Source organism: Leptodactylus fuscus, chromosome 5 (assembly GCF_031893055.1).
Source record: "Leptodactylus fuscus isolate aLepFus1 chromosome 5, aLepFus1.hap2, whole genome shotgun sequence".
Lineage (NCBI taxonomy): Eukaryota > Metazoa > Chordata > Amphibia > Anura > Leptodactylidae > Leptodactylus > Leptodactylus fuscus.
In genome coordinates this window covers 37,219,037-37,233,905 of record NC_134269.1, presented here as the reverse complement: position 1 = coordinate 37,233,905, position 14,869 = coordinate 37,219,037, and the positions used below count along the sequence as shown (strand labels likewise).

At 42.8% G+C, this 14,869-nt stretch overlaps 1 protein-coding gene across 2 annotated transcripts in view; it reads left to right on the top strand.

Annotated features, from left to right (window-relative positions):
• Window positions 1–14,869, top strand: part of LOC142202674 (uncharacterized) — a 34,405-nt gene that overhangs the window by 13,848 nt on the left and 5,688 nt on the right. For both annotated transcript variants that reach the window (XM_075272924.1, XM_075272925.1), the window contains exons 3-13: window positions 704–779; window positions 4,664–5,042; window positions 5,473–5,604; window positions 8,950–9,030; window positions 9,620–9,732; window positions 9,837–9,895; window positions 11,510–11,599; window positions 13,307–13,350; window positions 13,862–14,031; window positions 14,141–14,211; window positions 14,436–14,581. In XM_075272924.1, coding sequence (XP_075129025.1) covers window positions 704–779; window positions 4,664–5,042; window positions 5,473–5,604; window positions 8,950–9,030; window positions 9,620–9,732; window positions 9,837–9,895; window positions 11,510–11,599; window positions 13,307–13,350; window positions 13,862–14,031; window positions 14,141–14,211; window positions 14,436–14,581 — 1,361 coding nt within the window. The remainder of the gene's footprint in view (window positions 1–703; window positions 780–4,663; window positions 5,043–5,472; window positions 5,605–8,949; window positions 9,031–9,619; window positions 9,733–9,836; window positions 9,896–11,509; window positions 11,600–13,306; window positions 13,351–13,861; window positions 14,032–14,140; window positions 14,212–14,435; window positions 14,582–14,869) is intronic.

Below are 14,869 nucleotides of genomic sequence, written 5' to 3'. Positions count from 1 at the left end.
CGGCCTTATGAAGACTGGCGTTTACAATGGAAAGTGGCCAGGGCTTTTTAGAAAAACAAAAAGTCGCAATATTTTCAGCAGAAACTGGACTTGCGCAAAATGTTCTGACTTTTTCATGACTTGTATGCTAGAAAACAGGTCATAATACGTCTGTGCCATTCAGTTATGGAGTAAGCTACCAATGGGGGGCACTAGAGAGACCATTTTCCTTCTCAATTGCGTGCTCAGGAAGCCTTGCGTGTAGGACTTGCTACACTGACTCCACAAGAACAAGCGGCGCTTTCCAAACAGATCCCATTGACTTCTAATGCTGGTCTTCAAGTCTCCATTGTAGTTCTGGTATCTTTGGGGGAACAAGTAGGACTACAGAATACAAAAAAACAAAGGTTCCTAAAAACTTTTAGTTAGAAAGTTGTGAATTTGGTGACTTCTCTTTACCTCTTACGTAATGCCGTTAGTTATCTCCTCGCGTGTGCTCTTCCTCCATTGATACCAGTAGCTATTCAGAAGAAAGACTTGAGTCACATGGCCTTAGCTTTCATTGCGGCTCTCGTTGTTCCTACATCCGTTCCAGCAGAAACCACGGATGTGTGCAGACCTCGCTGTAAGTCACTTTAGTATTGTCTCTTCACTTCTCTATAGGCGTCGTACAGCGAGGACATTTACATAGAGCTCATTTTATAATGGTGTCTGTACCTTTCAGAATGTCTTAAGAAGCACAGAAGAAACTCAGAAGATTATGACGGCGTTCAACTCTACAGCAAGCGTGACCGAAACCTGTGAGTGTGAATTTCCTCTGAATCTCTGGGCTGTGTACGTGTTCTCAGACCAAGTGCACTATAACAAAGAGTCACAGGCCCATGATCAATAGACCTCTTGCCCTTATTTACTGCCATATTCGCAGATTGAGATGGGAGCTTGTGTTTTGCTGTCCTACCCCAAGTTTTAAATAACATAGTGTTAGACAATAGTAATGGTGGGGTTGTGGTTCATACATACTGCAGGAATACGAAGAGCGTGGTGGTTTTCTTATCCCTGTGCCCCTTCGGCATTACCAGGGCAAGTTGAAGGCACATACGGACTATTGCTCACTGTACATAGCTGCCAGAGCCCACCCTAGTCCATAGGCCATGGTGTTGTTTTAATAGAATATTATTAACCACATACTACATCTATAACCGCACAATATGGGGGCTTCCTGGGATCACTTCTTCATCTAAAAAGTATGCAATTCCCTCTAGGAAGTCATTAAAAAATACAACAATACAATACAATTGTCACGTATGGGGTTCCATTGGGGAAGTAAGAAAACTTCTGCAAGGCAGACTGAAAGTGATCTACTTTCATAAAAGATGTATACATGAGAGAATATATTCAAGTAATGTGCAAGTCCTCCATGACGTTCATTATTTCATTTACTTGTAGGCTAAAAAGACTTTACCTATTGCGGTCCTATTTACTTCCTTCCTGCTAAAAGAGAGTTATCACTAAAAAAAATTGCTTAATTTCGAGGTGTGTGTTAAGCAATAGTCCTTAGTATAAGGGTAAGTTCACATGGGTTTTCTTGGACCGGAACCTGAGGCGGAGGCCGCTTCAGGTTCCGGACCAAAATACAGGTAGCTGCAACTGGATGCTAGTGCATTGCACTGGCATCCATTCGCACACTCCGCTCCGGATTAGGCCCAAATAAATAGGCCTAGTCGGGAGGGAGTGTCTTCAGGTTGAAGTCGCGAGGTGAATCCGTCTGAAAGAATGAGCATCTCGCTTCTTTTTTTCCGGCAGCCAGAAAAGACCAGAAAGCAGGAAAAAACACCTGAGCGGCTTCCATTGATTTCAATGGGAGCCGTCTTTTTGGTCAGGATTTTGAGGCGGATACGGCCTCAAAATCTTGACCAAAAAACCCCGTGTGAACTTAGCCTAAGTCTTCAATTAAAGTTCAGCAGGGGTCCGACACCTGCGGTGCCATAAGTTTGTACAGCGGCCCTGATTGGTATCACAGCTCAGCCCTTTCACTTGACTGGGACTGAGCAGTAATCAGGCCATGTGACCAATGAGCGTGACATCACCCGGCCAGTGAAGTGGAAGCGGCGTTCAGTAAGCGCTGCTGACACTTCAACCTGCTGGTCCTCAACGTCCTGGGTCTCGGAAACCCACAAATGGTCAACGGGTGACTTATCCTAAGGATAGCTTATTAATTAAAAAGTCCCAGAAAACCCCTTTAATTGACAAAAATAAACTAACACTCTTATTTCTGAAAAGCCTTCTTACTTTGCGGCACACTTGCCTAAAACTTTTGCACACTGTATGTAGCGGGTGGTTGTTTGTGTGATCATTTCATCCAGTAGTAGTTTAGCTCCACCCCGCTGACCATTAATATCCCACCATATACTGCTGTTTGGTAACAGAATCCTAAAAGGCAATGAAATTCCCATATAGCGCAGAATTATCCCATACATGGTATGTGGCAAAACATTTCCTAAAAATCTGTGGTTTCTCACATGTATGTGAACATGGCTCAACACTCTATGTAGGAGTGAAATGTGTGAAGTTGTAAGTTGTGGGCGGCAGTGGAGTTCCCCTTTAAGCAGGCACTTCCCATCCTCCGCTGCGATACTTCATGTAGGTTCTGTTAGAACAGATGTGCGAGCTTGTCACGCCGTGACCTCCACTTCTGAGAGAAATACCACAGCCATTACACATGCGGAGACTTAATGGTGTAGGGTGTGTACTAGGCCTGTAATTCCATATTTTATGGCCTGCTTAGATTGTGTGTGATAATGCACCCAGGCTTATTAAAGGGGTTGTCCGGATAATAAAAATATTTCCTCCACCTCTCAGGAGGAAATTAATTCTCCACACCGCATAGTATCCGCTCCTCTGCCAGTCTCTACATCCTGCCACGGCCATGACGTCCTCTGCGGCCTAACACACTTTCACACTAACGTCTATAATAATTCTAGTAGATTTCTTAAAGGTGCTGTCTATGCTAACTTTTGCTCATTGTTACCCAGTGCATATTCTTATAGGTTCCTCTGCACCCCTATTTGGGTCTAGGTTAAAAAGTGAGGTCTGTATCCTAATTAAAGGGGTTTTCTGGGGGCTTCTATGTACCTTGATTTATCCGGCAGATTCTTCATCATGGACATGGGGATTCTGGCCTTGTTCTGACCCCCGGGTAATGTGGTCAGAACCAGCCCCTGACTCCTGGGTCACCCCGTCGCCTTCCTCCTGTAATATGGAGACCTGCTGACTGTAGTAATGTCAGCCCCCCTAGCATAGGCAATTACATCAGGAGAGGAGGCAGGGGTCTGCGGCTGGTTCTGACCACATAACCCAGGCATCGGAGCAACGCCGTAACTCCAGGGTCCATGGTGAAGAATCTGCCATTTAAATCTAGGTAAATTTAAGTCTCCAGACAACCCCGTAAAAGACCATATTAGCAAAATATAGACCACGGAGTGACATCCTTGTCATGTCACAAGCTGAAAACGGATCTCTGGAACAAACCTATCCAGTGCACATGCTCAGCTGGTCATTGTTTACAAGCTGCCACTGATGACCTGTCACCTCAGCAAGTAAAGTTATGGGATACAAAATAGACCGATGCCGTCATGGCATGAACATACCGATAGTTCTACCCCTATACAAATCTTTAGCACAGATACAGTATTGGGCGCAGTTTAGGACTCTTGTGTATATGGACACATCTGAATTATAGAGAGTGCAGAGGTGGGGGGCAACCAAGATTATTAGGGGAATGGGTAGATTGGGGAACAATGGGTTATTCAGTTTAGAAAAAGACATCTACAAGGAGATCGAATCACAATGAAGGGACATCACATAGGCATTTCTAATGATCTTTTTACTCCTAGGCCAATAACAAGGGGACATCTACTAGAGGAGAGAACATTTCACCAATATCATAGACAGGGATTCTTTACTGTAAGAGCAGTGAGTCTATGGGGCTCACAGTTATAGGATGTGGTGGTGGTGGGTTCATTGTGCCAGTAGGGCCTGGGCGGCCTCTTGAAAGTAAATATATTACAGGTTTTACATTTTGGATAAAGTCAAATTGATCCAGGATTTATACGGCTTGATGGATATGGAGTTGGGAAGGAATTAACATCAGACTCCTGGGGTGTTCACCTTCCTCTGGATCAACACTGTAGGGTTCTAGGTTGGACTTGATAGCCCCTTGTCTTCATCCAGCCTCGCTGTGTTCCTATGAGCCCCTTTGCATATTTCTAAAAATGGCTTTTTCATGGAAATTGCATCTATTGGACTGTTTAAAGGTATGATGGTGCTCGGCATAATGTATTATCGCTTGTTTGATATTACGTTTCCTAGTGACTGACCCACGTTTATACCCCTGCACACAAACCGTATGATAACTTTCCATATAGGTAGGGTTTTTTAAAGAGAACTTGGTTGCCTATGTTTGTCAAAGGCGTTGTCTGAAGAGCACTCCTCTATCTGTTTTTATAACCCATATTCCAGATAGGTTGGGGTCCGTTCTCTGGGGCCCCCCACCATTGTGGAGAATAAGAGGCCCCAAATCCCTGTTGTACTTTAAGCAGGATGAGCAAAGATTTCCATCCTAGTGTTACTACAGCTGACTAATACATATGGTACCAGACATGTTACCTCCTCTCTGTTATCCTAGCACCCCGCCAGGAGGCTGCTGTTGAAGAGGAGGGCTTACTGTTTTCCGATTCTGGTTTCTGGACCAAATTATTAATAGAAGATGAGAAACCTGAGCAGAAGAAGCCACCTCAAACGTATATGGACAATACATTCACTCCACAAGAGACTAGTGAAGACCTTGTACTCATGCAGTGCCATGATAGAGACATGCATATAGGAAACCATCAGAAGGTAGACGGACATCTGATGTGCCAGAGATGTCAAGGCAAGGAACACGCGGGCAGTAGATTGCCATCACCGGACAAAGCAGAAGAGATGGACTGTAAACCTCAGCAGGACCCTCCAGAGATTGTCATAGACCAGTCAGATGATGTGTCCACAGACCTGGAGACCTCTGGGTAAGTTATGTGTTGGTGGAAACAACAAAAATTTACCATGCGTTTGTAGTAGCGCTCAGCAAAAAGCTGTTCTTCTTGATTCTCTTGGTTTGGCCGAGCATGCATGTGTTCATATGTGGGAAGGAAAAGAGGAGGTGTTACATATTCAGTAGCTGTCAGTCAGCAGCTATTCCTCCAGACCCCTCCATACATATGAATGTTGTGTATGGAGACACAAGGAGGAGAGTAAGAAATCACTTTCCAAAACTATCTGGTCAACTGTGGGGTTTCCTCCTTTGGTTATGGTGCAGAAGGACCAGAGATGGTCCAACCCTATTGGCTTTGCATCATCATAGACTAATCTATTGAGCCATAGTCGGTCAGTGGTGATGAGTCAAACTCTAGGATATCTGTACCTATCTATGTGTGAACGCTAATGTTTGCTTTGCAGTTCTGAGGAGGTGACGTATGTAGAAGCCATAGCCAAGACTCAGGATGTGGAGGCAGCCCGATGTTTGGCACTGAAATTATTCCAGCTGGATGGCTTTGAAAGATCACAGGTTGCTCCATATATCCAGAAAAAGTAAGTTTGCCCAAAAAAAGGAAATGAATGTACAATGTTACTTCATTATGTTATATGCTATCATATAATCCTATATATCACAGAGCTCGGCTTCTCTCCTCTATCATATAATCCTATATATCACAGAGCTCAGCTTCTCTCCCTCTATCATATAACCCTATGTATCACAGAGATCAGCTTCTCTCCTCTATCATAAAACCCTATATATCACAGAGCTCAGCTTCTCTCCCCTATCATATAACCCTATATATCACAGAGCTCAGCTTCTCTCCTCTATCATATAATCCTATATATCACACAGCTCAGCTTCTCTCCTCTATCATATAACCCTATATATCACACAGCTCAGCTTCTCTCCTCTATCATATAACCCTATATATCACAGAGCTCAGCTTCTCTCCTCCATCATATAACCCTATATATCACAGAACTCCGCTTCTCTCCTCTATCATATACCCCTATATATCACAGAGCTCAGCTTCTCTCCCTCAATCATATAATCCTATATATCACAGAGCTCAGCTTCTCTCCTCTATCATATAATCCTATATATCACAGAGCTCAGCTTCTCTCCTTCTATCATATAACCCTATATATCACAGAGCTCAGCTTCTCTTCCTCAATCATATAATCCTATATATCACAGAGCTCAGCTTCTCTCCTCTATCATATAACCCTATATATCACAGAGCTCAGCCTCTCTCCTCTATCCTATAACCCTATGTATCACAGAGCTCAGCTTCTCTCCCTTATCATATAATCCTATATATCACAGAGCTCAGCTTCTCTCTTCTATCATATAACCCTATATATCACAGAGCTCAGCTTCTCTCCTCTATCATATAACCCTATATATCACAGAGCTCAGCTTCTCTCCCTTATCATATAACCCTATATATCACAGAGCTCAGCCTCTCTCCTCTATCCTATAACCCTATGTATCACAGAGATCAGCTTCTCTCCTCTATCATAAAACCCTATATATCACAGAGCTCAGCTTCTCTCCCCTATCATATAACCCTATATATCACAGAGCTCAGCTTCTCTCCTCTATCATATAATCCTATATATCACAGAGCTCAGCTTCTCTCCTCTATCATATAATCCTATATATCACAGAGCTCAGCTTCTCTTCCTCAATCATATAATCCTATATATCACAGAGCTCAGCTTCTCTCCTCTATCATATAACCCTATATATCACAGAGCTCAGCCTCTCTCCTCTATCCTATAACCCTATGTATCACAGAGCTCAGCTTCTCTCCCTTATCATATAATCCTATATATCACAGAGCTCAGCTTCTCTCTTCTATCATATAACCCTATATATCACAGAGCTCAGCTTCTCTCCTCTATCATATAACCCTATATATCACAGAGCTCAGCTTCTCTCCCTTATCATATAACCCTATATATCACAGAGCTCAGCCTCTCTCCTCTATCCTATAACCCTATGTATCACAGAGATCAGCTTCTCTCCTCTATCATAAAACCCTATATATCACAGAGCTCAGCTTCTCTCCCCTATCATATAACCCTATATATCACAGAGCTCAGCTTCTCTCCTCTATCATATAATCCTATATATCACAGAGCTCAGCTTCTCTCCTCTATCATATAATCCTATATATCACACAGCTCAGCTTCTCTCCTCTATCATATAACCCTATATATCACACAGCTCAGCTTCTCTCCTCTATCATATAACCCTATATATCACAGAGCTCAGCTTCTCTCCTCCATCATATAACCCTATATATCACAGAACTCCGCTTCTCTCCTCTATCATATACCCCTATATATCACAGAGCTCAGCTTCTCTCCCTCAATCATATAATCCTATATATCACAGAGCTCAGCTTCTCTCCTCTATCATATAATCCTATATATCACAGAGCTCAGCTTCTCTCCTTCTATCATATAACCCTATATATCACAGAGCTCAGCTTCTCTTCCTCAATCATATAATCCTATATATCACAGAGCTCAGCTTCTCTCCTCTATCATATAACCCTATATATCACAGAGCTCAGCCTCTCTCCTCTATCCTATAACCCTATGTATCACAGAGCTCAGCTTCTCTCCCTTATCATATAATCCTATATATCACAGAGCTCAGCTTCTCTCTTCTATCATATAACCCTATATATCACAGAGCTCAGCTTCTCTCCTCTATCATATAACCCTATATATCACAGAGCTCAGCTTCTCTCCCTTATCATATAACCCTATATATCACAGAGCTCAGCTTCTCTCCTCTATCATATAACCCTATGTATCACAGAGCTCAGCGTCTCTCCTTCTATCATATAACCCTATATATCACAGAGCTCAGCTTCTCTCCCTCAATCATATAATCCTATATATCACAGAGCTCAGCTTCTCTCCTCTATCATATAACCCTATATATCACAGAGCTCAGCCTCTCTCCTCTATCCTATAACCCTATATATCACAGAGCTCAGCTTCTCTCCTCTATCATATAACCCTATATATCACAGAGCTCAGCTTCTCTCCTCTATCATATAACCCTATATATCACAGAGCTCAGCTTCTCTCCCTTATCATATAATCCTATATATCACAGTGCTCAGCTTCTCTCCCTCTATTATATAACCCTATATATCACACAGCTCAGCTTCTCTCCCTTATCATATAATCCTATATATCACAGAGCTCAGCTTCTCTCCCTTATCATATAATCCTATATATCACAGAGCTCAGCTTCTCTCTTCTATCATATAACCCTATATATCACTGAGCTCAGCTTCTCTCCTCTATCATATAACCCTATATATCACAGAGCTCAGCTTCTCTCTTCTATCATATAATCCTATATATCACAGAGCTCAGCTTCTCTCCTCTATCATATAACCCTATATATCACAGAGCTCAGCTTCTCTCCTCTATCATATAACCCTATATATCAGAGCTCAGTTTCTCTCCTCTATCATATAACCCTATATATCACTGAGCTCAGCTTCTCTCCCTCTATCATATAACCCTATATATCACAGAGCTCAGCTTCTCTCCTCTATCATATAACCCTATATATCACTGAGCTCAGCTTCTCTCCCTCTATCATATAACCCTATATATCACAGAGCTCAGCTTCTCTCCTCTATCATATAACCCTATATATCACTGAGCTCAGCTTCTCTCCCTCTATCATATCCTCCTCTTGTATAGAAACCACCTATCAGGTTCCTTATAAATCATATGGAGGTGGTGGATTATCCCATTACAACAAGCTCTGTGTGTAATGAAGGTGAATAATAAATAAGTGAGATGTATAATAGAGTAATAGTACAATAAATAAATAGTTTTGTTGTTTTTTCTATGTAGTAATGATTTCAGCGCCTTGGTGGCTGAGGAATACCTTGCACTTTTCGACTTTACTGGGAAAAGCCTGGATGTAGCTCTCAGGTGAGAAACATTGATATTCATTTTGCAGTAAAACTTTCTGATATGCATTTGCTTACTTTCATTCTGACATCTAAAATACATTACATTGGGCCTCAGCTTCTCTCCTGTATCATATAATCCTATAACACATCCACCAAGTAGATATGTTACCTAAGGGCTCCAGTGTTTGCACACACTAGACTTCTTCATAAGTCCCTGAAGCTGATAATACACTGAAAGTAGGTGTCCAAAGTGACTATTTGACCAACAGCTATCCCTCTCAAACTTCTCATGTACATGCATACTTGTGTTCGCCGAGTGTGCATGTACTATAAGGGTAATAAGTTGCTGACTGATACTGGCGGTAACTTATTTTCCCTGAAAGCAAAAGTATCAGGCATGTTGCAATGTCTGATCCTAACCTACCCCAACTGCTGATCATGGGGGAGTCGTGAAACCCCCTTATTATTTTGATATATATAGCCAGCCTAAGTAAATTTGCAGACTCTTTTTCTCTGACTATTCCTGTCTGCCTTCTCTCTGTATAGACATCAGGGTCACATCAGTTGTCCTTGCATTTTTCCCTATCGGCTATCTTTGTTATTTTCAGGTCTCTGTTGCAAGAACTGGTACTGACTGGAGAAACACAGGAACGAGAGCGGGTCCTCTTCCATTTCTCCAAGCGCTTTCACAACTGCAACCCTAAGGATTTCCAGTCGGCAGGTGAGAGTGAAATAAATAAAAGATACATGTTTAGTTCATTTCTTTTTCTGTCACTATTCAGGTCGTACCATACCAGAGCTCAGTAGATTGTATTTCTATTTCAGATTCTGTTCATACGTTGACTTGCGCCCTCATGCTGCTCAATTCAGATCTACATGGACAGGTAATATATTACATCTGATAATGATCTGCTATATGATCCATGTATACCATGAGTGTAGTTGTTGTAGCAAGTATTATCTCTAAATACTAAAGCCAATTCACATGTCATAATCCTACAATACAAATCTATATAACTTCTCCATACTCCCCTAATGGTGGTCATACTCCTTCAACAGCTGCTAGCGTTTGGCTGAACGATCACTCAGCGATTTCTTTTTATTCCTTCATACACATACATGCTTGGCTCAGCCAAGGGAGCATGTGTTATTAATAGAGAGGGGAATAAGCTACTGGTAACATATCTCCATTGACGATATTGAGACTTTGGCATGTTGAAATCGAACTTTTCTCTGACCTTTGTCATCAGAAGACAGTTGGGAGGCCACCACACACATTAGGTAGTCCTGCTGAAATTGGAAGAATTGGTAATGTGTATGGCCAACTTTCCTTGGGAAAGTACATAAATATCTACCGTATGTACTCGAGACACTACTCTAGAAACAGAATAGTCCACTTACCTGCACAGATCCGCTGTCGCTCCCCTTTCTTCTCGGTCCATGCACACCCCTAGCTCCTGGGTTAGTTTTACAGACCTAGGAAGAAGGTGGGGCTTGTGGCTTAGAAGAGTGTGGGCGTGTACTGGGAGGGGAGACGTGAGTGATGCACCCACGTCTCCCCACCCTGTACCCGCCCACACTCTCCTAAGCCACAACAAGCCCCGCCTACTCCCAGCATCAGTAACACTAGCCTGGGAGGCGGGGGCGCGCACGGCGCTCTGCAGACATGTGAAGTAGAAAGAAGAGGAGCAAGAGCAGCGCGGAGCGGCAGGGGCAGCGCTTCTGTGCAGGCAAGTGGACAGCAGGGGGGACTTAAGTGGCCGGGGGGATTTATTTATCACTACACAGCATGGAGTCTAAAAATTAAAGCATTCAATGTTTAGACTCCATGCTGCGTAGTGAATAGGATCGTTTTTAAATCCAATCTTCGATTATTAAAAAAAAACAATTGACTTGCATTAGGATTGGGATCGGGTTCGAATGGAAAATGATCGGAAATCGGATTTTAAAATCTATCCCAAAATCTCAAGATCGGCTCAAACCTATTTGTGAGCAAAGCGCAGAAAAGGAAACTTGTTAACTTTATACATGTTACTGTGTGAAAAGTGTTGAGGCCATTCGCCTGGATAAATCTGGCCTTGTAGGATTAGCTGTCCGCATTGTGAGGTGCTTGGCCTGTTCTAGCATTGTATTTCCATTATGCAGTGTTACTATAAACCAGATACTATGGGACCTGTGTTACTACGACTGACAGTGTCAGAGTGAGATGTGGTAAATTTATTGAGAGGCAAACACTGATCATTTTCAAGCTTCTCGGGTGGTTCTAGAATCCGCTGGCTAGGAGCCTTCATCTGTTTTGGACGCCAGTCTTCTGTCCTGCCCCCTGTCTAACTGCTATTCTTAAAAGTCCGGAGTGTCCAAATGTCATACATTTGTGCACAAGTGTCCTTGCTTATAAATTTGCAATTTTTGTACCCCAGAAATGAGGCATAATGTCAGTGATATTTCCCCAGTGTCCAGCTTTATGCAAACCATATAGTTGATGTTTCTATTTGTAGAATATTGGGAAGAGCATGACATTACAAGAATTTATTAATAACCTCGATGGAATGAATGACGGGACCAGTTTTCCTCGTGAGCTTCTGAAGGTAAAGGGCGATTTTCTCTGTATATACTGTACAATATGAGCTATTTCTCCCACCATAGACTTGCATCCTCGGCTTGGCCGAACGTGCATGTTTACATCAGTGGGCAGCGGGAAATGAGCTATTTGCAGACACCACACACACCATACTGCTTTCAGTGCTGTAGATACTATTAGTATCTGTTCACACTAGTTTCACAACTTCCGTTTATAACGGAGCCTTGGTAAATGTCATTGATTTTTACAATGTGACCCATTAGGTTTGCTGCACTTTTGATGACAGAAATAGCACTACGGCCTCTACTATTCTTATCATCAAAAAGCAGCAGAACAGGAAAAGCACCAATGTGAAGAGAGCTTTACATGCAAATGGAAAATTGGCAATGATCTACCTAGTAATGGGTTGATCAGGAAGCTACAAAACATTTGGACTCCCTCCAGATTTCCCTGCATTATTGTTTTTCTAGTCATGTGACTGATGCCATTAATAACCATGAAGAAGGGAATTATTCTGAACTTTAGAGACCGGGTATGTGTAGATGTAGCAATGCTTAGCTTTACTTTCCGCAGTGTGATAACTTTTTGTGCCGTGATATCCTATCCCAGAAGACGCCAAAAACCATTGAAAGAGTCAAGTTAACACCCTGTGCCACAACTAATGCGTTAGGAGTCCTGTTAACCTTTGCTACATCTACATATGGAAAGGAGCTTTAGAAGAGAGGCGAATTAAAGGGATCCTATCATTAGATACCCTTTTTTTCTGACTAACACATAGGAATAGCGTTAAGAAAGGCAATTCTTCTCCTACCTTTAGATGTCTTCTCTGCGCCGCCGTTCCGTAGAATTCCGGGTTTTCGTTAGTATGCAAATGAATTCTCTTGCAGCAAAGGGGGCGTCCCCAATGCTGTGAGAGAAATCTCCAGCACCGCCTCCATCTTCTTCTGGAAAGGCCTCTCCCTGTGTCGTCTTCTATCCTGGGGTTCAATCTTCTAGGCATGCGAAGTCGGCTCTGCCATTGGGCCTTGCGCAGAGCCGACTGCGCATGCCTGGGCTACAAGAAAATGGCCGCTTACACCAGCTTACTGTATAAGCGGCCACAAGAAAATGGACGCCTACACCAGCTTACTATGTAAGCGGACATTTTCTTGTGGCCCGGGCATGCGCAGTCGACTCTGCCCGATGGCAGAGCTGACTGCACGTGCTTAGAAGATTGAACCCCAGGACAGAAGAAGACACAGAAAGAGAAAGCACCGCGGTACACCTAGTGCATTATCACTTGGTAACAGAAGATTCTAATAACAAGTGTAGGGATAATCAGAAGAAGACACAGGAAAAGGCCGTTCTAGAAGAAGATGGAGGCGGCACTGTAGAGTTCTCTCGCAGCATTGGGGATGCCCCCTTTGCTGTAAGATAACTCATTTGCATACTAAAGAAAACCCAGAATTCTATGGAACGGCGGCGCAGAGAAGACATCTAAAGGTAGGAGAAGAATAGCCTTTCTTAATGCTATTCCTATGTGTTAGTCAGAAAAAAAGGTATCCAGTGATAGGATCCCTTTAAGTCCTGTAGTCTTCCCATATTATGTAATCCCTTAAAATGAATGAAGATTTTTACATGTAATTGTTAGTGTGCCAACAGCTATGTTGGCTGACTATTTATTTGATACCTGTATGTACTGTACATGTATATGACTCTGTTCTGGTGTTTGCAGGGCTTGTACAATTCAATCCGTACAGAGAAGCTGGAATGGGCCATGTAAGTAGACTTGTAAAATCAACCTTTAGCTATATATTTGTAAGAAAGAACACATGGCAGGCTCTGGTCCCAGTTTGCAGGACACAGAGGGACTTCAGACATCAATGTAATTCATGCTGGCCTGGGCACTAAAGTAAGAGTCGCTGCTTTTGTAGAACCATCCCGCCCTTGTGCATAGTGCAAAGACCCCTAATCTGTTATAGGGCATATATGGACAGGAAATCTCCTAATGGGACAACCCCAATGACACCACATGATGGTGGCGCTGGTGGATTGTCAGGAAAAAGCTCTTCCTTCTGACTGACCACGGCCATGATCACTAATCCTGGTCACTGCAGCAGCATTTCCACTCCCTGCTGTAGAGTTACAGCGCTTGGTCTTAACTACCTTCTGTCAACCCTGGTAGTATATAGTGGATGGCACCATGGGCTTAACAGAACCAGAGCCATGTTTTCTTTTTTTGTTCCCTTTTTTACCTCATGGTCCTAATTTTTTTATTTTTTCCTTTCAGGAGTGAAGAAAAACTGGCAAACCCTCTGCTTACAAGACCTGAGAATATGATGTCAGTTCGTAAAAAAAGCAATCCCTTCGTAGACATCCCCGCTCCTGACCCAGATGCCCCGGTTTACAAACAGGGAATGCTGTGCCGTAAAGTGCACGCTGTTACAGACGGCAAGAAAAGTGAGTCTGTGCAAGTTTATATACTTCTATGTATTATTAGACTCCATTACACTAACATTCATGCGACTACTAAAAATTATTTACATAGATATATTTTTTATTATTATAGCTCCATGGGGAAAAAGAAGCTGGAAATCCTTCCACACAGTACTGAAGGGGATGCTGCTCTTCTTGCTAAAGGTATAGGGTCTACAAGCCATCCTTCCGCCATGTCCTTGCACTGTTTTTCCGTATTCTTGTATTACTTTTGACAATGAGATGGTCTGACAGGAAACGTTGAGAACAGTTGGAGATCTGTTGCTATGATCATAAAGTTCATCCTATGTTTTGACAGTCTTTATTAGAAATGTTGGCTTTAATGGCTTGTCCCATGTCACATTCAGTTGTCCTCTATCTTTCGGCAGGATGAGTACAAGACTGACTTCCAGTTTCCTGAGGAGGTGATCAGCGTGCACCATTCTCTAGCGGAGAGAGCCAGCGAGTACACCAAGAGACCCAACGTCTTCCGGCTGCAGACCGCTGACTGGCGGGTTTTCCTCTTCCAGGCTCAGTGAGTAATTTCTACCCCTGCTATAGTGCCACATCCTCCTGCATCCTATGTACTTTATCACAAAACTGCCTAAAATATCGCCCTCCTTCAGACGCAATGGGGAGACAGGGTGCGGCTTGCTCATTGTATACGCATACATCTCACATAGGAACATTGTAAGTGTTTGCTGTTACACATTGACTGCACTCTTATATATACAGTGCTGGTCCCTTCTCTTATACACCATGTCAAACACACTCTCTGCGCTTTTGACTTAGGCCTGGTTCACATCTGCATTCGCGTTTCCAT